At 40.0% G+C, this 27,583-nt stretch overlaps 2 protein-coding genes and 1 pseudogene across 4 annotated transcripts in view; 1 reads left to right on the top strand and 2 right to left on the bottom strand.

Annotated features, from left to right (window-relative positions):
* Positions 1-321: 321 nt before the first annotated feature.
* On the bottom strand, positions 322-12,931 carry CTSK (cathepsin K). Its single transcript, XM_080800354.1, has 8 exons — positions 12,167-12,931; positions 10,555-10,678; positions 9,765-9,887; positions 9,524-9,679; positions 8,368-8,586; positions 3,299-3,464; positions 2,950-3,055; positions 322-1,070 (listed from the first exon to the last, which is right to left on the bottom strand). The coding sequence occupies exons 2-8, from the start codon at positions 10,675-10,677 to the stop codon at positions 971-973; spliced, it is 993 nt and encodes a 330-aa protein (XP_080656480.1). The 5' UTR covers position 10,678; positions 12,167-12,931; the 3' UTR covers positions 322-970.
* A 738-nt stretch (positions 12,932-13,669) lies between these two features.
* ARNT (aryl hydrocarbon receptor nuclear translocator) overlaps positions 13,670-27,583 on the bottom strand; it is a 77,729-nt gene continuing 63,815 nt past the window's right edge. Inside the window, exons 13-22 of one of the 2 annotated variants that reach the window (XM_080800350.1) lie at positions 26,048-26,122; positions 21,636-21,787; positions 19,227-19,337; positions 19,000-19,072; positions 18,717-18,828; positions 18,438-18,540; positions 17,907-18,054; positions 16,937-17,099; positions 16,392-16,558; positions 13,670-15,667 (exon numbers count right to left, since the gene is read on the bottom strand). In XM_080800350.1, coding sequence (XP_080656476.1) covers positions 15,578-15,667; positions 16,392-16,558; positions 16,937-17,099; positions 17,907-18,054; positions 18,438-18,540; positions 18,717-18,828; positions 19,000-19,072; positions 19,227-19,337; positions 21,636-21,787; positions 26,048-26,122 — 1,194 coding nt within the window. In that variant the 3' untranslated portion in view covers positions 13,670-15,577. The remainder of the gene's footprint in view (positions 15,668-16,391; positions 16,559-16,936; positions 17,100-17,906; positions 18,055-18,437; positions 18,541-18,716; positions 18,829-18,999; positions 19,073-19,226; positions 19,338-21,635; positions 21,788-26,047; positions 26,123-27,583) is intronic. The other variant, XM_080800351.1, reaches the window with a different exon arrangement.
* LOC308340884 (small ribosomal subunit protein eS1-like) lies at positions 24,450-25,474 on the top strand (annotated as a pseudogene). Its single transcript has 2 exons — positions 24,450-24,857; positions 25,100-25,474. The product of its transcript is annotated as a small ribosomal subunit protein eS1-like (transcript).

The raw sequence follows: 27,583 nt of genomic DNA, 5'->3' as shown, positions 1-27,583 counted from the left end.
TTAGTTTCCTCTTTTGATGACAGCAAATGTTGAGATTGTAGAACCTCAGAAAAGGCCTTAAGATATTTTTCAAGACCCAGGTTTATATGTCATTTAATCTAGTTCCCCTACAGACAGAACTAAATGCTGAAGTCTCCTTATATCCATGGAATCCCTGAAATTTAGAAAGCTCTTAGTATGTAGTAAGCACTTCATAAATGTTGGTTGAAGAAGTGAACAAATAAATGTTAGGACGAACTGTTTTTGTGAGAGACTCTCCAAGCAAACTGGGAGCACATCAAATACAAGGAATGTATTTTTTGTTTTGTTTTGTTTTGTTTTAAAGTTTTATTTATTTAAATAGCCTTTACACCCAACATGGGCTCAAACTCACAACCCCAAGATCAAGAGTTGCACACTCCCCTGACTGAGCCAGCCAGGTGCCTTCGATATATGTTTTTTCCCCATCTTTCTGTCTCCAGCACCTAGCAAAGTATCTGACACAAAATGAATGTTTACTAAATAGGTATTTATTAAATTAGGGATAAGAGATAAATACTTGGCTTACTTTAAAAATGCAAAGAAGGAAAAAGAAAACATTTCTTGTATCACATAAACTTGTACCAAAGATCTATGAATTGGGGTGGAAAACATAGAAATTTCTATCTTCAGGATATAGAAGAAGTGAACTTGGAGACTGAGAGGTCAGGTCACCTTAGTCTTCTAGGTGGTTAAAGCTAATTAGACACTGTAAATGAGAATCTTCCTAGGGAAATTCCTACTGTGGCCACAGTGAAAAATAAAGGCCTTGGTGGAGAGAAGGAAAGTAGTAGGGGTGTCCCTTGAAGCACAAACGGAGAAACTGAATGGACAATCTCTACATTGCGACATCTGCTTCAAGAAATGCACACCAACTCCCTTCCAAAGTACATCAGGATGTCGCACCATCGTGGAAGGAATGGGAAAGCAGGATGAGGTTGGCTGGCTGAAGTCACATCTTGGGGAAGCTGGCCAGGTTGGCAATGCCACAAGCGTTGTTCTTATTCCGAGCCATGAGGATATAGCCTTTGTTTCCCCAGTTTTCTCCCCAGCTGTAGGACCAATGAAGGAAAATACTTAGTACCCTCAGTTTATTTATTCATTAAAACACTTATTATTGCGCTAGGTACTGATGGTATAAAAAATGAATAAAACAGTTTTTACCTTTGAAGAGTTTAAAGTAAAGGAATGGAGAGAAGACATAATGCTATAGGCCTCAAAGGAGAGATTGCTTATAATCAAGGGATCAAAAAAGGCTTAATTCAAGAGGTAGCATTTGAAGTGGGCCCAAAGACTGGGTAGACCTTCACAAATGGGATGCCAGCAGAGGAATATTAAATGAATACTAGAGGCAGGAAAGTATGGGACATGTGTTAAGATCATGTGGATGAAAAATAAGGTGTCTGACAGGGTATAGTAGGAGATACGTCTGGAAAGGTAGGTTGAGATTGGCCTGAAGAGTTTGGCTCTATGGCCCATCCTAGTGCAGGAGACACTGAAAGTTTCAGATTGGGAGTATAGTATGGTCCAATTTGTGTTTAAGGAAGCGTGATCTTGAAAACATGAGTCTAGAGCATAAGAAAGGGTGATCTTGGTCTTAGTGGGTAAACTCAATAGGAGAGATGATTGAAACTCTGAGAGTGATTTAGATTGCTAAGGAAAGAAGTGGAGAGAATGGAAGATAAGGGGGTGTGGACAGGAGACTGCTCTATGTATCTTCCCAAATTGTTTTCATGAGTTTTCTTTTTCCCCCAACCAGCAAATTCTCCTAACCCAATACATTTTACTTAAGACCTGTACTCTACTCCTATTCCCTTCTCCAGGGGTCTCCAGTGATGCTGATCCTGCTTAAATATGTCCCTTCTTCCTCCCAGCAATCTTGGATGAAGGCTCTACCCTTGGCACCTGACCAGGAAAGGACAGAGTAAGTACCTGGGCCTGGGAGTCGAGAAAGAGAGAACATAGGACAGAAGCCGTGGGAGAAGCAGCACCTTCTTAGAAAGGTGCTCAGGCTCAGCTTTAGTTGGGACTCTGATCTACACCGTCTATCCTGCCAGTCCTCTAGTCAGCAGCCCCACTTGCTTACAGCACTGTTTTGGCCTGTGAACACCCCAGCATCTAGGACTCCTATCCCCTGGAGGCACCAAGGACAGAAAAGTTTAGTTTGTCGCTGCCAGGCTGGTATTGGCCAGTGAGGAAGCGAAAAGTATGATTCTCATTAAGTCTGTCCTCTAAAGTCACAAGGGGCTAAAGAGAAATGGGGAGCCAAAGTATTGTGTAGTTTTATTTATTCCTAATAATAGGGAGGAAACACTAATTTTTGTTGTTGTTATATCTATTTTCCAAAAAGTGTTTCTCTTCACAAACTTCAAAATCTGTGGGCAGATTTATATATATAAACATATAAACACACACACACACACACACACACACACACACACACACACACACACACGTATACTTATCCTAAGTATACTTGGACAGGCAAAAAGTTGCATAAGAGGATACTAAACCTTTACATTGGTTCCCTACTGCTTCCCAACAGACTGATGATAGAAATCTTCCTAAGAAATTGATCACATTATAGAAAAAAGAAAGAAAAAAACTACGTAATTCCAAAGCTCCTGCTGGTTTCTTGGTGCTATTGTATGTTCTGGTCAGTTAGGTCTGTCTTTCTTAGGGGGCTGTGAGATCACTGAAGGCAAACATTCTGTTCATTTCTGTACAACTAAGCACCCTGCATGTGGAGCAGCCACCCAACACATACTCTAAGTACTACTGTCCAGCCATTAAATGCTAGAATTAATAGCCTCTAATTGGGAAGGGAGAACTAAAAAGGCTGAGACAACTTTCCCTTGAAGTGAGAGAAATACTGGGAAGTTGCAGTTGAGGTTGAGTGTTATGAGGGTGACTTAGTATGCCCATCATTACCTGTTTTTAATGATCCAGTGCTTGTTTCCTTTCTGGACGCCATATCCCACTGCCAACACTGCATGGTTTAGGTTATCGCTATTACAGTTTTCATCGTAGTACACACCTAGGAAACAAACTATCAAGGTGAAGCTTTCTGCAGTTCAAGGGCCACCCGGTAGAGTCCTGCCCTGTCAGGAGGACTGGTGACAGAGAGATGTGCTGCACGGTAGCAGCAGTTCCGTTTCCCTAGGCCAGACTCAGTCTAAATGTGGAAACCGAGTACTGCAAATGCTCAGTGGCCTTCAAGAAGCTGCCAAGCCACATCATAAGAGAGGGTTGATTGTGCACTCTAGGAACAGCTCCTTACCTTTGCTGTAAAACTGGAAGGAGGTCAGGCTTGCATCAATGGCCACAGAGATGGGTCCCACTCGGGCCAATGCCCTCTTCAGGGCCTTCTCATTCCCCTCAGGGATCTCTCTGTATCCTCTGCACTTAGCTGCCTTGCCTGTTGGGTTGTACATACAACTTTCATCCTGGAAAAAAATGAGGTTAAAACAGGACTAGGACAAAGCAGCAGGCCAGGAACTGGTGGCTGAGAAACTCCACCAATGCTCTGAGTGATGTCAGTGAACTGACAGCGGCGGCACACCTAGAGTCTTTATAGAAGGTCTGTTCTCTCCTCACCATTTTAGACAATTATAAAAAAAAGAATATGAAAACTGAATACCTTGCACAGACACAAAAATTAGCTCTGGGTGGTTTTAAACAAATGTGAAAGGAAACACTGTAAAACTTAATAGAGAGAACATTTTTATTCCCTCAGGGTGGGAGAGAGATTTCTGCAACAAGGTGCTTTTAAAAGCACAGATCATCTCCTGGCCATGTAGTATGTGTAAGCCTCAGATGTGAGGGAGTCACCAGCTGCTTGGTGGGGAGGAGGCCAAAGCCAAGGCCCGGCTAGAGGGAAGATCTGGGCCCTATATACATACACCAAGGGAACTAGTATGAGGCAAAGAGTTTTGGCTTGTGCTCTTGAAAACATATAACATGACATTAAAACAAATTAATAAAGAACTTAGCAATTTAGCCTGTGGATTTCCAACATTATGTTTCGGAGATCCAGTTAACAGTAATATGTTTCATTGGCAAGCCACAGTTACAAAGTCTTATGGCAAACCATGTCAAGGTTTATTTTTTTTGGCAATTCATTTTTTTTAAAGATTTTATTTATTTATTTGACAGACAGAGATCACAAGTAGGCAGAGAGGCAGCAGAGAGGGAGAGAGGAGGAAGCAGGCTCCCCACCAAGCAGAGAGCCCGATGCGGGGCTCGATCCCAGGACCCTGAGATCATGACCTGAGCCGAAGGCAGAGGCTTTAACCCACTGAGCCACCCAGGCGCCCCGGCAATTCATTTTTCTACAGACTACCCCTTCAAAACCCTGAAGTTGAATCTGTAAGAACATATTATCTAACTATTAACAATAATGGCAGCATTTGATATGATTACATGATTACAGTAGTCTCTTTTCTTAATTTCTCAGGATTCCTTTGTTTTCTGCTATCTGATCCAAATCTTGATGCCTCCTAGTGCCAAAAATTGTGCAAATCTATAAGCAAATAAAAATATCTCGGGAATGGATTTGGAAGAATGTCATGTGATGATGCTTTAAAGTCAGAATAAGCTGCTAGAATGAACTTAAATTACTGTATTACCTGACTGCTGCTCTATTAGATCTCTTTTCAAGTTTTATTTTTCTTTACCTCCCTCCATTCATTCATGTGTTCATATGAGAAGTTCTTTTAGTTTTATGTAACTGTTTTTAAAACAGTAGATACATGCTATAAAGTAGATATACACTCAAGATACAGAATATTAAAAAAATAGAATATGGGTATGCCTGGCTGGCTCAATCAGTAGAACATGTGACTCCTGATCTTGGGGCTGGGAGTTTGAGCCCCATGTTGGGTGTGGAGATTACTTAAAAACAAAATCTTAAAAAATAATAAATAAAAAAAATAAAAATGGAATATGTGTCTTATATGGCTCATTCTTTACTTTAATTGATTATGAGACCAAAATCATTCTACATTGCTCTCAAATGCCGAAGAGATCATTTGAAGGGGCAGGAGAATAGAAATTGGAAGTCAGATGCCACTTCTCTTCCAAATTAAGGTTTCAGATAATATGTAAATTTCATTTAAATTATTCAAACTCTCTGAGCTATTAAACTGTCTCTCAACAAACTGATGAATATAATACCATTTAATCGATATAAGCTGTCAATGGATGAGTAATCAACTATTAGTTCTGATGGTGTTTAATTTCTTTTTAACATGGCTACATAATCCTTTAAATTGGCTGCCTGGATTAATCAATATGGAAAAAACTGTAAACACAGCCCTGGTTTGGGGTGGGATTTTTCTGTATATACTATTGGGATTTAATTTTTTTAAGATATATTTATTTGAGAGAGAGAGAGCATGAGTGGGATGGGCAGAGGGAGAGAGAGTGAAAGTCTCAAGCAGACTACATGCTAAGTGTGGAGCCCAATGCAGGGCTCAATCTAACGACCCTGAGATCATGACCTGAGCCAAAACCAAGAGCTGGACACTCAACTGACTGTGCCACAGGTGCCCCGGGATTTAAATTTTTTATATCAAGTGACAACAAAAAGTTGCCAAAAGAATATTTAATAATTTAAAAAAGAATATTTTGGGGCACCTGTGTGGCTCAGTTGGTTAAGTGTCTGTCTGCACCTCAGGTTATGACCTCAAGGTCCTGGGATTGAGCCCTACATTGGGCTCTCTGTTCAGGAAGGAATCTGCTTTTCCCTCTCCCTCTGTGGTCATGTGTGTGAGCTCTTTCTCTCTCAATCTCAAATAAATAAATCTTTAAAAAAATAATAAAATAATGAAAAAGAATATTTTGCCACATTCAGGTTATTTCACTGATTGGCCTGGTATTTTCAGAATTTAAAAGCTCATCTGTTAGGGCAGCTTTAGTGTGGTGCCTTACAGTAAGTAGCAGCTCCAGAATTCAAACATGGACTCAGGACCCAGGAGTTCTGAAAATTGTATATGGATTAAAGAAATTTTTTTTTTTTAGGTTCAATCTCCAATTTCTCTGCCTTGTATGCCTGATAGTTAAAAAAACCACAACATGGAATAAAAATGGGATTAAATTTACAAATTAATGTCTGTTTTGGTGTGGCCAATGTCTACAAAAATGTGTTGAAGTAACTTTACTATATAGGTTGTTGAGTATCCAGTGAAATGGATTTGTTCAGTCATTTACATTAATGAGCATTTATTACAACAGACATCATTTGATATGACTAAACATGAATGAATAAAACTTACTGCTCCTGGATTTTTTTAAAGGCACTAATTACAAAGGAAAATAATTTTAGGGCGTCTGGGTGGCTCAGTGGGTTAAAGCCTCTGCCTTCGGCTCAGGTCGAGATCCCGGGGTCCTGGGATCAAGTCCTGCATCGGGCTCTCTGCTCAGCGGGGAGCCTGCTTCTCTGTCTTTCTCTGCCTGCCTCTCTGCCTACTCGGGATCTCTGTCTGCCAAATAAATAAATAAAATCTTAAAAAAAAAAAAAAAGAAAAGAATTTTACTAGTCTGAAATTAAGAACTTTTCTCAGTTGAAAGAATGTTCACCTAAAACACAAACAGTACTTGCATCCAGATATCTTTTTAAAATTCTTAAAAATCAGTGAGAAAGGGGCGCCTGGGTGGCTCAGTGGGTTAAAGCCTCTGCCTTTGGCTCAGGTCATGATCTCAGGGTCCTGGGATCGAGCCCCACATCGGGCTCTCTGCTCAGCAGTGAGCCTGCTTCCCCCTCTCTCTCTGCCTGCCTCTCTGCCTACTTGTGATCTCTCTCTGTCAAACAAATAAATAAAATCTTTGAAAAAAAAAGAAATTAAAAAAAAATCAGTGAGAAAGAGAAAAACAACCTAATTAAAAATGTGCAAAAGATATTAATGGTCAATTCACTGAAGAAATGCAGATGGCCAGATAAACATACTAATGAAGACGGGAATCAGTGGGAATTCTTATATACTCCAGGTGGGAATATAAATGTTTCCAAACACTTGGGTAAAACAATTAGTTATTATCTAGTAAGGCTGAAGATGCAGGTACCCCAAGACTCAGACAATTTTGTTCCAAGGTATTATACTTTACTAAAGAAAATTTTGCACATTTACATAGAAGACATGCTGGAAATGTTTGCAGGAGGTGAACAGTAGATAAATCTTGGAGCTGCTACATGACTAGCAGTATGAATTTGTGCATGCTATTTTATCTCCTTCAGTGTCACTTTCCTCACCTATAAAGTGAGGATAAGTTTACCTTACCTGCCTGTTATGAAAATTAAGTGAGAAAATGAACTAAGCACATGGCTTAGTACATAGGAGCCATCAATCCTTTTTTTTTTTTTTTAAGATTTTATCTATTTACTTGAGAGAGGGAGAGTGAGTGAGAAAGAATGAGGGGGTGGTAGAAGGACAAGTAGACTCTCCTCTGAGCGCAGAGCCTGACAAAGGCTTGACCCCAGAACCCCAAGATCATGACCTGAGCGCAGATGCTTGGCCAACTGAGCCACCCAGGTGCTCCATAGCCATCATTCTTATTACTCAAACTTGCTATCTCTGCTTCAAAACTCCTGTTGCAAAAGCCCTGTGTAATCCTATTATCTATCAACCCCCTGTATATAAAAGTCCTTAAATCTTCCTTTGAGATAACAAAGATCTCCTTCCTATTACTAAAGGAGGAAGTGAATTTATCTCTAAAGTTAAAAAAAACAAGGGGCACCTCGGTGTCTCAGTGGGTTAAAGCATCTGCCTTCACCTCGGGTCATGATCCCAGCGTTCTGGGATTGAGCCCCACATTGGGCTCTCTGCTCAGCAGGGAGCCTGCTTCCTCCTCTCTGCCTGCCTCTCTGCCTACTTGTGATCTCTGTCAAATAAATTTAAAAAAAAGAAATCTTTAAAGTTATAAAAACAGGTACGAAGCAACTTATGTTTTCTCTCATTTTGTCCATGTCAGAATGTTAACTTACATAATTTACATAACATTCCCCAAACCCTTGCTGGGATCATGCAAAATAAAAGCACATGATTCAGTGAATTAGTGTGGCAGGTTTGGGATATGTGATGGGAGTGGAGGAGGCATACTCAGATGTCTGTGGGGTCACCTGTGCTCTGTTTTCTCCAGGGAAAAGAGATGGATAGGGTTACGGTGGCCTAAGCCCCCCAAATCTCCTGGGCTGTGACAATCTTCCTGGCCTTCTATGGGAAATTACCCTGTCAAGAAGGCAAGATAGGGGAACAGAAAACAAGGTTTCTGGAATTGTTTCCAGTACAAAATATCATGTTGGGGTAAGGAGGAGCCATGACTGAGCTGTATAACCGTGTGGTACAGTCTCACCTGTCCCACATATGGGTAAGCATCTTCAGAGTCAATGCCTCGGTTCTTCTGCACATACTGGAAGGCATTGGTCATGTAGCCCCCTCCGCAGCCATCATTTTCAGAAACACAGTCCACCAGGTTCTGGGGACTCAGATTTAAGAGTTTGCCAGTTTTCTTCTTGAGTTGGCCCTCCAGGGCACCCACAGAGCTAAAAGCCCAACAGGAACCACACTGACCCTGAGAGGCGTAACAGAACAACTATCAGTCACTGCTGTTCACCTTTTTGGTTCTTCCCTCTAAACTGCCTGATGAAATTCCAGCATACATGTCCCCCTTTTTGTTCCTATTTCCCTTTGTTTAGTATCTGTTACATTTTTTATTGTTTTTGTTTGCATTGATAACTGTTGTTATCATTGTTACCATTAGCTGCAGTGGAGCAGAGCTTTGCAACCCACAAGATATATGACCTTGGGGAAGTTACTAAACTTCTCTGTGCCTTATCTGTAAAATGTGGATAATTGCTCAATTATGGATTTTGGAGATTTAAAAAGTCAATTCATGTAGAGGATTTAGAAATTTCTGACACACAACAATCTCTCAAAAAGTGCTGTTACTATTAGTAATTGTTCAGCTAGATTATATATTTTTCTTCCCTCCCTGTTGTATTTTTTAGGACTGAGGATTTCTTGAGGACACGGGTTATGTCTTAGTCATCTTGAGTCTCCACTGCCTAGCACTATATCTGGTAGGTTCTGAAACAGATGTGTTTGTTGGATGAATGTTAAATCAGCTGTTGATCTGGTTAATATAATTAGCATTGTTAAGGCTGAGAGAAAAGCAGCATTCTCCTGCGGGTGAGAGTGTTAAGATCATAAAAAATTTTTTTTGGAAATAATTGTCTGTGACCTAGCAGCTCCAATATTAGGTTTATTTTGCATAAATATTTGCACATGTACATGAAAACATATGCAGAAGCGTGCTTACAGCAATACTACTTGTAAAAAAGAAAAAAACAGGAACAACATATATGTACAAAAATAGGTGATGACTTGAACAGGTTATATTCTCTTGGCACTGGGAGAGATCCCTTAATTCCTTGCCCTCTCTTCCTAGTTCCTTCCTACTTTAAGAAGAAAAAAGCAGAAAGAGGTCATGCCAGGAGAAAAGAGGGTACCTGGTTCTTGACAGGAGTAACATATCCTTTCTTTCGATAATCAATGGAGTCTGGGGCTCTGCTTTCCCAGTCTGGGATATAGAGGCTATCATTACTGCGGGAATGAGCGGGAGGTACTTTGAGTCCAGTCATCTTCTGAATCACCTCTTCACTGGTCTGGGACAAAGAACAAAAAGGCAAGGCATTAGCAGGGAGCTAAGGCAAACAGGGCAAGTAGGCCAGGAGCTGAGGTTCAACTCACCATGTCCCCCAAGTGGTTCATGGCCAGTTCATATGTATGGACACCAAGAGAGGCCTCAAGATTATGGATGGAAATATGCTTCAAGTTTTTTTCCCAAATTAAACGCCGAGAGATTTCATCCACCTAAACAGAGAATAGTCAGTATTCGCACAGACAGTATTTTGTGTATAAAGTTACATAAGTAATACTGTAGAGGTTTTTAGGAGGAAAGATGAAACTTAGAATCATGGAGAGTTTGTAGTCTAGTTGGGGAACTCACCGTGGGATTATTAAGAGCATACAGAAAGAAATATGCAAACAAATACAAAAAATAGACGGCAAAGCTCTGGAGAGATGTATAGGAAATTGCTTAAAGGGGTGCCTGGGTGGCTCAACCAGTTAAGCTTCTGCCTTTGGCTCAGGTCATGATCCTGGGGTCCTGGGATTGAGACCCGTATTGGGCTTCTTGCTCAGCGGAGTCTGCTTCTCCCTCTGCCTCTGCTACTCTCTCTCCCTCCCTCTCTTCCTGTCAAATAAATAAGTAAAATCTTTTACAAATTTGCTTATGGATAAGTAGCATTAATCTGAGAAGTCTTCCCCAAAGAGAAATGTGACAGTTATAAAGGCCAGAACTCGAGGGAGGGTGAATCAAGGAGTAGGAATGAAACTATATGTTGAGTTAGAGAACAGGAACAGGTTTGCTTGGTTGGAGAGGTTAAGGTATTCAGACTGAAGAGGAGAGTCTGGAAGCTAAGATTGGAGGTCTCAAGTTCCAGCTCCCGACCATGCTCCCCTCCAGACCCCCGATCACCTTGCTGTTGTACTGCTTGCCGTAGGTCTTCTTCCATAGCTCCCACTGGGTGTCCAGTATCTCCTCGGGATATAGAGCAAAGCTTGCCATGGGCAGCAGCAGAAGAAACTTGAGCCCCCACATCCTGGGGAAGGGGATAGTTAGGGGAGATTTTGTTTGCCAAGGGGTTCATAGCCTGGCTTGGGATGAGGAAATAGCTGGAGCTATATTCCCAGACAGGTGGTTCTTAACCTTTGGGAGTCACAAACTCTTTTGAGAAGCTAATAAAATTTTGTCATCCATCAGTCACACTCATCTGAAAAATGCACGTACTCACAATTATTCTGGGGAATTCATGAACCCAAAGATAAGAATACCTTCCTTGGGACCATGATGCAAAGGAAAACAAGGATTTATAAAGAAGGAATACAAAGAATTGAGGGTGATTTGGATATGATAAAACAATGATAGAAGGGTCTGGGTTTGGACTGGGTGCTGATACATCTGGTTCCAAGTATTTTGACCTAGGGAGATCTCTCTCTCTCTCTCTCTCTCTCACACACACACACACACAGAAAAACAGAAATGGGGTAGAAAATGGACACTCAGAATGGACTCAGCACCTGTCTCCTCTAATGTCCCCTGCAGAGTTGAAGGAGAGGGACAAGGTTGGAGGTTAGAGGGGGATTGGAAAATACACAAAGGAGAGATTTCTAGCTAAGTTTTGCTTCCTGACCATTTCTTCAATGCATTTACTCCCTACCCCCAAATTCTGATACTTCCCAGATCTTGCCAGGAGAGGACTGGGAACAGCTGACAGTATTTCTTATTCTCTAGATGTTTACTGTCTCCTTAGTCTTACGAATTTCTTCCTCCTTTCTCTTCCTGCTCACTCCTCAGGCAGGAAACTGCCCCTAATCTCAACCAGATGCTGTGGGCAGGAAAGTTTTTTCTTTTCCTGACAACAAAAAACCTCTGTGATTGCCTCACAGGACGGAAAGCTTCAGAACTAAAGTTTGTTAGAATGTTAAGATAAAAAAGCAGGTTCTATGATCATTAAATGCACAGCTTTTCAGAAGTTTACTCTAGCTTCACTCATTTCTTACAGCGGCTTGCTTAATTCTGTGTTTTCCATTTTAAGAACAATTTACAGTCTGAAGTAAGTTATACAGCTTGCATTTTTGAATTTACAGTCCCATTTTTGTATAAGCTTTGCAGACTGGCAAAACATTCAACAAGACATTTAATATCTGGAGTATTAAGGGCTTTCAGACAGTAGAAAAGCACCTCGGGGCACCAGTCCTCCTCCCTGCTAGTACGTTAACCCTTTGGTAACTTTGGCCAAAACAGAAAACCCTACAAGGAGAGGCTACTCTTTAAGGGATGGGCAAAGGAATCCCTATATCCTTAGCTTTCACTAACAACTATGTTTACGTAAATAAAAATTGTAGCAGGAATCCTAAAGATTTCCAGGGAAATTTGGCCAGGAAATGACCTAAGATGGGCATACTGTTTTCACCTACAAAACCTACAAATCTCAACCATATCCCCAAGTCATTACATCCCTAATACCCCTAAAACGGAGAAAGGGAGGGAAGAGAAACTAAAAGATCTAGAAAGTAGAAAATGTTACCTGCTGACAGGAATCTGCTCTGGGCTCCGTTCGCTGGGGAGTGTAGATATGTGGGCGGATGACTAGGGGTGCTGGATTTATTCCATCAGGATTGCGGAAGTCAGTTTCAGCTGTGGGCTGGAAAATTTGAATAGAGGAGGGAGGCGGGGAAAGAAATGCTGAGAGAAGCAGGGTTGGGGAGGGAAGGAGGCAGCGGATTTGCAATGTTTCTGTGTCCGTGTAGTGTGTGTGCACCAGGGTGGAAAGTTGCTAGGTATTTAGTTTTACGTGACTGTCTTTGAGAGCAAACAAAAAAAGACTTCAATACACATTTCACAATTTGGGGCTTACCTTCAATTTGATGGTTAATAGGACACAGTCCTGGTCTCCCCCCAACCTTCTTTATTATATAGTATTTATTATATTGGGGGTTACATCTTTTGTCCTTTTCCTGTTATCACCAATCCCTCCAACTTTGAAACCTTAGTTTTCAAATTTGTGTCTGACCCTCACAGCAAGGATGAGGGAATAAATAAAAAAGACTAGAAAAGAGTATGTAGGAAGCCAAAGGCTCCAAAATGACTTGTAGTTTATAAGCTTGTTGGCTAAAAGTTGTCAGTAGCTCTCCCAGCCTAATATGATGCTGCTGAGGAAGGATATGCCTAGAAGTCCAGCTGAAACTGGCTCTGAAAGTAACAAAAACACTAGCACTCCTAGTTATTAATGACTTTACTTGAATCAGTGCCATTAAACGCTGACAAACTCACATGTGACTTCTTTGTTGCTAAAATTCTCAGATGGTGGGATGCCTGATGAACATTATCTGTTTCAATTATTAAAATCCCTGATCCAAGACCAGTCATGTGAGCTTCTCCAAATAATTCCCCCAACATCCAGGCAGGCATGTGACAGATCATAAGAGTCTAGTTCAGTTCCTAAACCACATCCCCAAACTCCCATTTTCTTCCATAAACAGAGATGGGGGAAGAGGAAAAGATAGTCCTTGGAGCAGTAAAGATAATACATAGGACAGATTCAGTTTCTAGCCGGACTGCATACACAAACCCTCAAGAACATATGTTTATGCCTGTAAGTTTTAAGATTTGCTAATGAACCATATGGTCCTAGAGGGAAACCAAGTCCAGACCTGAAGAGTTTAAATTTCCCCATCCCTAATTCCTTTTAATCCAGGAGAGAAAGGCATACTGGAGGGAAGGAATCCGATGTGCCAGACAGATCTCAAGTCTGCTCTGGAGGACTTGGGCAATTCCCCAACCCTCATCTCATGGTCAGATGTCCCTGTTGATTTTACTCAGAATGAGTCAGGATCAGGAGGACACTCAAGGAGTGCTGAGTGATCAAAGCCCTATGATTTCTGAATCCTGAAATTATAGACACACTGTGCTTTATGTTTGCGTATTTGGAGTTCAAGCTACGGATTCAACTAGTTGTGGGTATTTGTTGTTTATAAGCTGGAAAGGAATAATAAAGCCGCAATCAAGATCACACGACACAAGAAAGTTTACAAAAGGAAAAAATATTTTGTTTTAAAATCTTTGCTACATGTCATTATTTTTGCCCCTGTAAAGCTCAGCACAGATGCCAGCAGTACAGAAAAGGCCAACAAGAAAAAACCAAAACAATCAAAAAATAAAACCCTGAAGGAAAAGCAGAAACAAAACCCCCAGAGCATCTTCTCCCTCCCCTCTCCTTCCCCAAAAGCCCTATAATAGCTGTACAATATTATAGTCCTGATCACATTTAAAAACAGTCAATTATTAAAAAACAAGGATTCCATTGGAAACTCAACTTTTTGGTTTCTTAAATTGTGATATAAATATATATGTATACGGTATGTGTGCACATAGAATAAAAAAATAAACTGTCTCCTTTTCAACTCCACTACCTGGCACCAGACTGGAGACAAAAGGGAGAAAAACCCAGTAATGATGCTTTCTTAGCCTCTCTAAGGCCACCTGTGCTCCTCAGTCTCCTATGGCTACGTTTAATATGTCTTCTCCTTATTTAATTCAGTCTTGCACTTAAGATACTGGCCTGAGCCAATCAAAAAAAAAAAAAAAAAAGGCTGATACACATGACTGTTACCTGAGGAAGGTAAAGAGTGAGAATAATAACTGGTATCTGCATTTTATATGGCTATAGTTAACTCAGTGACCCTGTCAGAATGGGAGTCCAGGCCCCATCTATCCCATGGATTTAATGATAAAGCAAAATCCAATCTTAAGATTGGAGGGAGCAAAAAGGAAGAACGTATATACGTCCAGAAAAGACCTAAGTCTCAGTTTCTAGTCAGACTGAATTGAGAATGGGATGAAAGAGGCTACTTTGCAAGAAGGCTTGGTATTTGGTTTGAACTCCAGCAGTGAAGATTTCACTGGGACTGCTAATCCAAGAAGTTGAGTTTCCATGCAGAAATAACCTCTACAGAACACACATCATATGTGATTCTGACAGAAAAATGCAGCAAGTATGGCCAAGTATTATGGGGTTTTTTGAAAGGGGTTTATCTTCCCACCCTAAACACCTGTAATGTTTGCCGATCTTCCATATAAGGTGAGAGCACCAAAAGCGGGAATGACCCAGCTTTATCACTAAATATGTTCGATGAGAGACCAACCATATCAACAGAAGACTTTATATATTTGCTTACAGTTGCATACTGGCTGGGCATAGATATAAGTGCAGCAAAGACATTTATTTAAATACTCTTTGGCTGCAATACTAAGTGGATAATACCTAGGAGATTTAACTCCTTAGGACTCTTTGAAGAATACACAGAAAAACAAAGATAAAATCTGGGACAAATTTTGCATAACTCCCTAATAGGGAGAAACAAACAGAGAAACACACGTGTGCACATACATGCGCACGTGCGCACGCGCGCACACACACACACACACACTTTCTCCCTCTCTCACTTCCTCACTCACCAGGCAGCAGAAAGAGCCTACGCTCACTTCCTGAAGCCCTATATATACCTACCATGCTTCATCGTCCTCAAATATGAGGACATTCCTCCTTTCCCCCACCTTATTCAGAATTTCTTTCCAAAAACAAGCCACAGTATCCAAGGCAAATAGTGGATGTCAGGTTCTTTAACCTGCCTCTTGACCCTAGCACAATAATTTCTGCACAAATCTCTGGTCAGGAGACATAAGGAAAGGCATTCTTAACTTCACCCAGCCTCAGTTTTTCGAAGGATCCCCAAAGCCTTCAGGATTCACCCCATTTCTTCTATAAATGTTATCTCAGAGGCAGAAGGGCAAGGAAAGACCAGAAGGGGAAGGGGATACACATTAGGGGTGAGGGAAGGGAAGGGAGAGGGACTTTTATTCTCTTTACAGGAAGATTTGCTTTTTAAAAACAAACAGTGATTTCTCTCCCCCACCCCTTATCCTCACCCCAATAGTTCTATTCTGAAAAGGAGGGAAACATAGTTAGGTCAGGAAATTCTTCATTGTTGTAGCTGTTGCTCTGGTCTCCCAGCATGGACAACATCTCCTGATAAAAGAAACAGAGCAAATCTAGTCACAACCTTAATCCCTCACATTTATTGAGCTTCTTCCCAACATTCCCCTAAAGCATCACTCCTGACCCCATAGAGCTTCTGCGGGGCTGAGCTCCCTGAGCCTTCCCTACTCCCAGGAACTCTCCGACTCCTTTAGATAACAATATTGGTTCTTGGTCCCTTCTCTGGCTCCCTCCTACAGTTCCACATTTTTCCTCTTTTCTAGTTTTCCATTATTTTCAAAAGGAGAAAAATCTGCTTGCCCCTATGAACATATATGGAGTATCTCTTACCCCATTTGTTTTCCACCAAAACCTGTTTTGCCTTCTTTCAACAAGCTCTTCTTTTGTCCTAAGATTACTCTATGTGTTCTTGCAGTCCCCTCAGGACTAAGACAAATGGGCCTTTATAGGTAAAAGCAGTATGTTTATACCCAAGCTACTGTGCAGTGGGAATGTGGCTCTCCTTGAATGGGCTAGAGTGACTTCCTTTAACTTCTTTGCATGGTGCTTCACATCACTAACAATGGTCTGGTTAAAGGCTGTGCATCACACAGTAAGTTCCAGTTAATGACATCTATCCCTATACGTTCCCACTCTGGCTTCTCCCACATACTCCCAAATACCTCAGTCTATATGCATACTTCTTTCTCTGTTTCTGCTGCCTAACCCTTTCTCCTCCAGTTTCTGATTTTCTGAAGTTTTTTCACCCTCTCACCTGGAAGACCTCAGGCTGCCCAGGTTGCTGTGCTGATGGCTGTTGGACATGTTGTTCATTAGAACTCGACCGATGATGAGGCTGCTGGCCCTGCCACTGTGGCCAGACGCCTACGCCCTCTGCTGTCCGTGTCTGGAATTGTCCTGTAGTCTGTCCAGTCTCAGGAGCTAGAAATATAGCAAGGACAACCAACCTTAAGCCACTAACGCCACTGGCGAGGACAAACTAGCACATAGATACTTTCTGCTCTTCTCTTAATCAATGCCTCTTCTACTTCAAAACCTAGCCCCACATTAATTCTTCTCTGAGTAGCCTTTCCAGAAAGAGTCCTTTGATCATTTAGATTAAATTTGCTCATTATTTAATATATAATAACTTATATACTTTTACATATGGGCTAAAGTCTTCCTCATGTGGGTACATTTTAAATTCCAAATGGACTGTCACTGCACCCAGGACCCAAGAAAACTGTTTTAACTACCAAATCCTTTCTCTTTAGTGGTGTCATTTTTTCAGTTTACCCTCCTTTCTCTTCTGAAACTTACCAAAGTTGGATCCACGACTGGTGAGACTAGGGTAGGCAGCAGCACCAGGTGATGCAGTAGAAGCACCAGGAAGGGACATGGAGCTGAAGGAGGACGGAGTCTGAAAGTTGCCCACACCAAACTGGGAAGAACGAGTCTTGGCTGTAGCCTGAGTAGCCACCTGCTGAAAGACAGGAAGGGATAGAGAACAAATGGAACATTAACATTATTGCACATGCCATTCCTATCAGTCAAACTTCTGTCAATCACTGGATTCTTTTGAGCCAAGCTCATCACTTATTTGCTACTCTGTATTTCTTCTAACTAATGCCAATTTCCTTTAACACTACTTTTAGGCAGGTATGACAAAGTGAAAAGAGCAAAGAACTATCTCATACACTGAGAGTTGTGGGAATTTTTCCAGTTTTTATTTTCCTATACATTTCTTATGCAACTGAGATCATACTGCATATAACAATTTTGGAGTATGCTTTTTGGTTTGGGCTTTCTTACTGAAAATATTGCTATGCAATATAAGCATATATTAATATATGAAAGAATATTAGCTTTAAGCTTATCATATATATAATACATATTATATGAGGCTCTTAAACACTTTTTAAAAATAAATAGACATCACTGTGTATAAATTATAATTAATTTTCTCCTTTATTCCTTAACTTTCTAATACAAAATGGAAACTCAGAACTGACTCCTAAATAAATCTATAAATCAAATCTGTTTAACATGTTCTGTGTGAGCAATTCTGAATAAAAGTGAGTATGTGAAAACCACAGACTCTGCGATTTGGGGATTATCTATATTTTTAATTATCTAGCTATTTCCAACAAAAAGAAAAATTGGAAGGTAGGGGCTGGGGGTTGGGGAGAAGTTATCTAAGATAGATGACAATAATTTTACATATGGAAAAAACCCTAACTAACCAAAGAAAAACTAGTACACAGGGGACAGACAGAGGAGATGCTTTTACCTGAGCAGAGAAGCCTGGGCGGGTGCTAGGGGTCCAAGTTGGGGCTGCTCCCTGCGGGGCACTGGAGTGGCGGGAAATCTGGGCCAACATCTGCCCTGCAGAAGCTGATGGCTGGATGATGGTTACAGGAGGGGCCAGACCACTATTTCTAGGAGTGAACAAATAGTGCAGTAAAAGATTAAAAAGATGGGTTTACCACAAAATCTAGGAATCACAGGACAATCTACTGCTATTACTAGGTCCCCTTTATTTCCCTGGGGTTAAGGAAAAGTCGATAACAAAATTTGGAAAAGATGAGAAAAACTGACAGTCACACACCAATCAGGACACACAGAGATGGAACCTATAACATAGCAACAGGACAGGTGCAAAGAAATAGGAGGAAGAAAAGCAGCTTGCCTCATCTTAAGCCCTACAAATTCTACTGCTTTGCCTAAAATAACCAGAGAAAGCTAGGGAAGAATAAAACTTGGATTTAGCAACTGAATGCTTCAGTTGCCCCATAAAGCAGCACATACATAAGGGGCTCACCTGAAATTCTCTGCCGGCCGGGGGGTAGGAGGGAATGTGTTGCCCTGTGAGAATAGCTGTTGGGTGGCAGGGACAGTGCTGGAGGTGATGCCTTTACTCTGATCTGTGGACCAAAAGGAGTGGGGGGAGGGCCAGTCAAGGGGCTGTAGTACATTAGTTTGGCAAGTTCCTATTTACTCATGAGGTATTATGATTAAGTGGGAAGATGTTGGGCAGCAGCAGGCACATCAGTAAGTGATTGGAATGAGAATTTAAAAGGAGCATGAGGAAGAAACATACCCGTATTGATGTTGGAGTAGATTTCGGAAAATCTTGGATCTCTATCCTGGGCAAACAGACCATCTGTCTTCTCGAGGGGCTTGCTGTGTTCTGGCCCTGTGGTTGTCACAGGCTGAACAGAAATGTGTGGAATACAATGATAAAAATAACCATGAAAGATTTAACATGGCAATTCAATAACCCTAACATTCACATAAAGATGCACATACAATCTAACTCGCACTGGGGGACATTTCATAAGGATATGATCACAGTCTTCTTCAAAGACAACGACACCACTTACCTGGGAATGACTGTAGCCAGCCAGTCCATCTCTTGCTGATACCACATCCAGTTCTGTTTGCTGTTGCTGTTGCCTATATGTTAAAGGCCAGTGAGGAGAGAAAGATTTTTTTTTTTTTTAATGTGGGCAAAGGGCTTAAACCAACAAATAAATAAACCAACAAATGCGACTACAGATGCCCACTCTCTGGACCACTGATCGTTTATGAGTCTTCTACCATTTCTCACCTGGATGCCAATTGCCCTGAGCCCATCTCCAGGGGTATATTAGCTGTGGGACCTAGCTGTGGTCTCTGGATTGTGTTTGACAGTGTAGGCCTTGGTTCCTGGTTGGAGTTCCTGAGAAAACGAAGAGCAGACAGAGCAGAGAAGAAAAAAAGGATCTGACACTGCACATAAACCTGTATAGATTCACTTATAAGTGAGGCAATAACTAATAAATTCCCTTTTGAAGTTTAATCCTTTAAGTAACTTCAATTCAGCAGGTATTTCATACCATGGGCGACAAGGTACAAACAAAAACTATGTCCTGTAGCACAAGGGTTTATCCTGTTTGGGTTCTAATTTCTTTTAGGTATTCAATACCTAATTGGTATATATGAGTGTATCTGTATATTGTGGTTTTTTAAAAGCATAAGTAAAAAACCTGACAGTACATATACAAACATTAACAAAGACTCTTTTTGGATAGTGAAAAGTTTTTTCCTTCTCTTCACAGTTTTTCATACTTTCCAAGTTTCTGTAAAAAGTGTTTATTTAAAAATTTTAAGAATTAAACTGGTAGGGAAGACAGTATGTAAAAATAGGGAACACCATTATTTCCAAAAATAATTTCTTTTTTTTTTTTTTTAAAGATTTATTTATTTGAGGGAGAGAGTGGGAGAGAGCGAGCGAGCGTGAGATGGGGGAGGATCAGAGGGAGAGGCAGACTCCCTGTCAAGCAGGAAGCCCAATGCAGGACTCGATTTTGAGACTCCAGGATCATAACCTGAGGCAAAGGCAGTTGCTTAACCAACTGAGCCACCCAGGCACTCCCAAAACAAGTTCTTAAAAGTACTTAAAATTTCAAAATTTAAACAAAATGGAAACACAATACTAGTTATTCTGCAATATAAAGATGCAAAAACGAAAAGAAACCCTAGGAAACTACAGTGACCACAACCATATACCTGAGTCCTAAGTAAATACATGTTCTAACTCAATCCACTCTGCTATACTAATCAGATAAGAATTAAACTTTAAAGTCCTAAGAGAAGGAGGACACAGACTCAATGTCGTCACCAGGTATTATTTATACTTGATAATAATTTCTACGCAGATCTTCAAGAGCTAGGCTCAGGGCCAATTCTATATAGATGGATTAAATGGAAAAGAAGTAACCTGACAACTGACATCCACTGGGATTGTATATTAAAAAAAGACAGTAAGAATATGAAGAAACTAGAACCCTCGTTTCACTGCTAATGGAAGTGTAAAAGGATAGTGAAGCTTTGGAAAACAGTTTAGCAGTTCCTCAAAGTTACCATGTGACCCAGTAATTCCACTCCTAGGTATATCCAACAGCATAAAAACATATCCACATAAAACTAGTATATAAATGTTCATAGCTGCATTCTAAATAGTCAAAAACTAGAAATAACCCAATGCCCATCAACTAACAAATGGATAAAATGTATCCCTGTACAAAGCAATATTATTTGGCAATTTAAAAAAAGAAGTACAGATAAATGCTACAACACAGATGACCCTTAAAACATTATACTAAGCAAAAGAGGTCAGTTACAAGGAATCATGTATTGCTATGATTCCATTCATATGAAATGTCCAGAACACACAAATTTAAAGAGACAGAAACTAGATTAGTTGTCATATAGGACTTGGGGAATGGGGAGGATGACTGCTAATGAGTACAGAATTTTTTAATGATCATGTACTGAGATTAGATTGTACAACTCTGTGACATACTAAAAACTGTACACTTTAAATGGGTGTACTTCATGGCATGTGCAATCTATTGCAAAAACTGGTTTTCACTAAGTTGAGAAAGAAAAGCTCAAACAGAAAGGAATCAAGGAATAAAAACTAACAAGAGTGGATGTAGCTATGGTCTAAAGTAAACTACGGTCCATGGGCCAAATCCAGTCTACTGCCTGTTTTTGTAAATAAAAGTTTGTTGGAACATAGCCATCTTTGTTCATTTCATTTGCTAGGACTCTTTTCATGCTATAATAGCAGAACTAGACAATTCAGTAGAGACCATATGCCCCACAAAGTTAAGATAATTACTATCTGGCCTTTTACAAAAAGTCTGTAGACACCTGCTCTGGATGAAAATCCTACCAAAACAGAGCAATAAACTGGTATTTAAATCAGTATTGTTTCTAGAAAGGGTTGAAGCATAAAATTGAAACACACACCCTTCACATCTCAGAACTTACTCTCTGAAGTACTGTTTGTTAAAACTCTTATTCTACCTGGATGAACGACCCTAAATCCTATAGTAAGTTGGAAGATGAGGAACTTCAAACTAATGGCTTACTACCACAAAAGTAGAAGAGTAGGAGACAGCTTGATAAAGCTAAGCAGACTTGGCCCACAAGACGTCCCAACCTTGGAAAAGGCCTTTATGGTACATACTTTACATTGGTGTTGGTACAGATGATGTACTCAATTTCATCTGAGTAAGGGTTCTGGAAAGTAAAGGAGCTGGTTCTCATCCAGAGCCACTCTCGGTTCTTAGACCGGAACCGGAACATGACAGACAGCACCTGGCCTTTTAATTTCACCACCTGAAAAAATTTTCATGCTATCAGTGAAACCCACAAAAAACTTTCTTTGGAATTTTTTTTTTAATTTCCCATTTCTACAAACCTAAGATTTGTGTGATATTGTCCTTGAAGTACCAGTCTCTTTCAAGGTTACTGATGAAACAACATGTGGAATGAAAGCTAAGTGCTAAATAATAAGGAGGTATACTTATTTTTCTTCCCAGAGTCCCAAGCAGCTATCTGACCACTCTAGTCAAAGTCAAACAGGAGTAACAATTTTTTCCCAAGAAAATAAAGACTTTTCCCCCACTTCTCTTGGAAAATCCCTTAAAGATATGTGGCTCTAGCTTTACAAGTCTATCATAGAAATTTGTAGTTTGATACTGAAGAGTTTACATGTTGCTCCTCAATCCTGGGTTTTCCCCCCAAACCTTGAGAATTTGTTTTCACAGCAGCCATGGAGGTTTCTATAAATAAAAATAAGTTGGCTTTAGCCTTGTTTTGCTTTTGTTGTTTTTTTTCTTTTAAAGATTTTATTTATTTATTTGATAGAGAGAGATCACAAGTAGGCAGAGAGGCAGGCAGAGAGAGGGGGGAGGAACAGGCTCCCCGCTGAGCAGAGAGCCCGATGTGGGACTCGATCCCAGGACCCTGAGATCATGACCCGAGCCGAAGGCAGAGGCTCAACCCACTGAACCACCCAGGCGCCCGCTTTTGTTTTTTAAAATAAAGTAATTTTAGATTATTTTAGTTTCTAGTCTTATGAAATAGAAAATTATCTTTTGAACCTCCCTCCCTAACAATAAATAAGATGAGTAGCTAACATTTATTTTATAGTTACTATATGTCAAGCACTGGGCTACGTGTTTTTCAATTTTCATCAACATTTATTTAACATGATAAAAAAGATATGAGATATGAACATTTACATTTAAACAATACTAAACAGCCTTTAATTCTTACATGTGCTCACTGTGTAATATATACAGAATGAATATAATTACATTTGTATATAACTAAGTACTGGATTTGAAACCTGCTTACTAAGGTATATATCTATTTCAGTGAGGTATAAGCCCAGTGCTTCAAAATACCTAGCCTTTATGTTTTTTTTTTTTTTTTAACAAAAAGTGGTAACATTTGTGTTTAAGTGTGGAAATAACTGTGTGGAAATAACTGCTGACATTAAAGTGGACTGAGAATTACAGAAGAAAATGGGACATACTTCACTTAGCAATAATAAAATGGCACATTTTATACACACACATACACACATAAACACACACACACACTTTTCACAAATCAAGTGTGACACACACCACTGCAGTAACCAAAATGGAGAAAAAAGGAAAATAAGCTTTGTTGGAAATAACTAAATTTATTACTGAAAAATATAAATCCAACTAGACTTAAGAAATACCAAAATCAGGAAACCAGCAGCTAAGTAAGTAGTTGGAGACCCTCCATTAAAAAGCACCTTTATCTAAGTACCCTAAAATCATAGCAGCAACTAATGTAAAAATAATAATCTCAAGATTATGCAGAGTATACAGGAGTCATTAAAGCTGTTTTGCAATAAACATTTTCCAGAAGTGATAAAATGATACTCTGTGACCAGAAGTTGTAAGATTAGGAATTTCAAGAATTTAAAATACACTGTACAATATCTTCTCCCACTGCTGAAGGTCCATGTCCTTAGTTCTGAATGGATTCAACAGAAGTCAGAATAGTTTTTCAGAACGGTTTTTCTGAGCCTACACAAACACAAAATGTGATTCTTCTGTGAGCTGCAGCTGAGTGCATGGAACTGGTAATGCTGAAGTCCCAGGAGACAGAGAGGCATCTTACTGCCATCATCTGATTTTCTCCAGACGTTGGGTTATTTGCTTTAAATGCATTATCTTAATCTTCCCAATAACCCTCTGAATTTAAGTATTGTTATTATACCTATTGTGTAAGAACACTACTGAGGCTCAAAGAGGGAAATCAGTCTAATACAAAGAACTGCTTCCTAAAGCCAAACCTGTACTGAAATTAAATTCACCACTTATTTTCAGAATCTGGTGCCTGAAAATAACAAAGTCAGTTTATTTTTGGCCTTTTGGCTAAGATCAAGTGTAGTATCTGTTCCTATCAGTTTAATATAGGACACATCCTCTATCTGAGAACAATGTATTAAATGGATTTTTGGAGCAGGGAGATGGAATAGGAGATTGCTCCCCATCCACGCCACGCATCGACCTGGTATTACAATAGCTCCAGGAATGGGGCACTCCCTCAGGGGGAATACTTAGGTGCCTAAAGCCAGCTCGAGCTGCAGGGGCAACTTGTGTGCACTGGAATGTCTCTGCCTCCGAGTGAGTGCCTGAGCCGATAGCTTGTGTCTGGCCTCCTGTAGGGGGAGGTGTGTGTATATATATAAATATATGCACCATGGTTGTCTTACATTGTACGAGGAGCATGAATGGAAGTATGATTATGCCAATGGTAGAAATAGTTTTTGGTCATTTCTCCTTTCTTTTTGTTTCTGTCTTCAGTAATTTCCTCTCCAAGGTTTTTCTTTCTTGTACTTAGTACAAGCTGACTATTTTCTGAGTTTCTTAGGAAGATTTATTTAAAAAAAAAGAAAAAAAAATGAGTTTATAATTATTAACTCTTGCCTTTTGGCTTCCGGAGCAGTGCCATGCAGGATGGCAAGAACAAGCACCCAACCAAAGGTAGTAAAAAGGAAGCCAAGAAGAAAGTGATTGATCCATTTTCTAAGAAAAACAGGCACAATGTGAAAGCACCAACTTGTTCAATACAAGAAAATATTTGAAAAACACTAATCATGAGAACTCAATGAACCAAAATCACATCTGATGGCCCCAGGATCGTGTTTTTGAAGTGAGCCTTGCTGATCTGCAGAATGATGAAGCTGCACTTAGAAAACTCAATCTAATTACTGAGGATATTCAGGGCAAAAACTGCGTAATTTCCATGGCATGGATCTTACCCGTGACAAAATGTGCTCCATGGTCAAAAAATGGCAATGACTGAAACTCATGGTAATGTTAAGACTACCAATGGTTACTTGCTTTGCCTATTTTGTGTTGGTTTTAACAGAATTTTTTCTAAAGATTTATTTATTTGAGAGACAGAGTGTGTGCATGCATGCATGCAGGGTGGCAGGGATGGGGAGCAGCGGAGGGAGAGAGAGAATCTCAAGGAGACTCCCAGCTGAGCAAGGAGCCTAACCTGGGGCTCGATCTCACAACCCTGAGATCATGACCTGAGCTGAAATCAAGAGTCGGGCGCTTAACCAAATAAACCACCCAGGCGCCCCTATTTTGTGTTGGTTTTACTAAAAAAGGCAACAATCAGATTTAGAAGACCTCCTATGCTCAATACCAACAGGTCTGCCGAATTTGGAAAATGATGATGGAAATCATGACCTGAGAGGTAAAGACAAATGACTTGAAAGAAATGGTCAATAAGCTGATTCCAGATAGCATCAAAGACACAGAAAAAGCTTGCCAATCTGTTTGTCCACTGCACGATGTCTTTGTAACCAAAGTAAAAATGCTGAAGAAGCCCAAGTTTGAACTAGGAAAACTCATGGAACTTCACAGTGAAGGTATTAGTTCTGGAAAAGCCACTGGGGATAAGACTAGTACTAAAGCTGAATGAGCTGATGGATATGAGCTACCAGCCCAAGAATCTGTTTAAAATTCAGACATTTAATAAATAAAAATCTTATTTGTTCGATCTATAAAAGAACCATGAGGGGCGCCTGCATGGCTGAGTTGTTAAGCGTCTGCCTTCGGCTCACGTCATGATCCCAGGGTCCAGGGATCCAGCCCGTGTCAGGCTCCTTGCTCGGCGGGAAGCCTGCTTCTCCCTCTCCCATTTCCCCTGCTTGTGCTCCCTCTCTTGATGTCTCTCTGTCAAATAAATAAAATCTTAAAAAAAAAAAAAAAAGAACCATGAAATGATTATTTCTACCACCACCCACAGTTCAGTGAGGCCTAGAGTATTTTAAGCACTTTAAACAGTCTCTTGGATACAGCTAGCTGGATACAGGACAGTGAGTAGCCAAAGCCAAAATACCTTGGATATTATCCATAGTTTCAAAACACTAGTCCTTTTCTGTTCCTTAAAAATACAGGTTTTGTTTTAAAGGACATAAGATTATGATGCCTATCACAGTACTCAATCAGTGGTCAATAAATGTTTGAGGAATTAATATATCAAGTATTAGATTTAAATATTATTCAGATCCAAACCATGGGAAAAAGTTACCTGTTGAAAGCTATCTCTTAGAAGTTGCTGGTCTTCAGGATGACAGAATTCTACAATATTCTTTCCTAAGAGTTCCTAGAAGTGAAAAAAGAAGAGTAAGATGGACATTTCTATGATTATCTAACTTTCCTGGCCTATCAGCAAATGACGTAGATTTTATGTCTCCTGTGTTTAGCCTAGGGTTATAGTAAGTGTGTGGCGGGGGGGAGGAAAAAAAGACAGAAACAAAAGAATATAGAATCTGCTAAGCAAATGGCCTCTAGAACATTACTGTTTTTCAGAACATTATGTATTTATTTTAGCTGCATTTTTACACATTTGAAGTCTAATGTACACATAAATTCACCATTCGAAATCTACAATTTGATGGCCTCTAACATATTTATACATTATATTTATACATTATTACCACAAATCCAGTTTCAGAACATGTCCACTGCTCCCAAAGTTCTTTTACCTGTTTGTAGTCAACATCTGCTCCCAACCTCCTAGTCAACCAGTGACCTCCCTTCTGCTTTAGTGTTGTCTTTCTAGAAATGTCATATGGAATCATATAATATGTAGTCTACTGGGTCTGATTTCTTACATGTAACTTAAGATTTTTGGAGCTCATCTACGTTGCTGCACAGAGTAATAGTATATTCCTTTTTATTACTCAGCAGTATTCTAACATGGATATTTCACAGTTGTGTATCCATTCACTAGTTAATGGACATTTCCAATTTTCCCACTTTGGGGTTGCTATGAATAATACAACTATGAACACTTGTATATAAATCTTTATGTGAACATAGGTTTCATTTCCCTTGAGTAAATGCTTAGGCGCAGAACTGCTAGGTTATAGGATTATGTATACATTTAACTTTTTACAAAACTTTTTCCATTTTTCCAAAATGTTTTCCTGAAGTGGCTATGCCATCTTATAGGTCTGCCAACAATGTCTAACAGTTGCAATTTCTCCCCATTCTTTTTTTTTTTTTTTTTTAAGATTTTATTTATTTACTTGACAGACAGAGATCACAAGTAGGCAGAGGCAGGCAGAGAGAGAGGAAGGGAAGCAGGCTCCCCGTGGAGCAGAGAGCCCAATGTGGGGCTCGATCCCAGGACCCTGGGATCATGACCTGAGCCGAAGGCAGAGGCTTTAACCCACTGAGCCACCCAGGCTCCCCGCAATTTCTCCCCATTCTTACAACACTTTTTGATAATAGTGGACATATAGTGGTATCTCACTGTGCGCATTCTAGTGGGCATACAATGGTATCTCATTGTGGTTTTAATTTGCACTTTCCTACTGACTGATGATGACAAGCATTTTTTTTTTTTTTTAAGATTTTAAATAATCTCTACAACCAACATGGGTTTGAACCTACAACCCCAAGATCAAGGGTCACATGTTCCATCAACTGAGCCAGCCAGGTGCCCCATGATGAGTATCTTTATATGCCATTCGTGTTTCTTCTTTGGTGAAATGACTATTCAGATCTTGTGCCCTTTTTATCTTATCTTTTTATTTTATCTTATCTTTTTGTTTGTTTA

The sequence above is a fragment of the Martes martes genome (assembly GCF_963455335.1).
Source record: "Martes martes genome assembly, chromosome: 4".
Classification (NCBI taxonomy): Eukaryota; Metazoa; Chordata; class Mammalia; order Carnivora; family Mustelidae; genus Martes; species Martes martes.
Note: the sequence above shows the minus strand (reverse complement) of the source record. Positions and strands in the feature narration are given on the sequence as shown.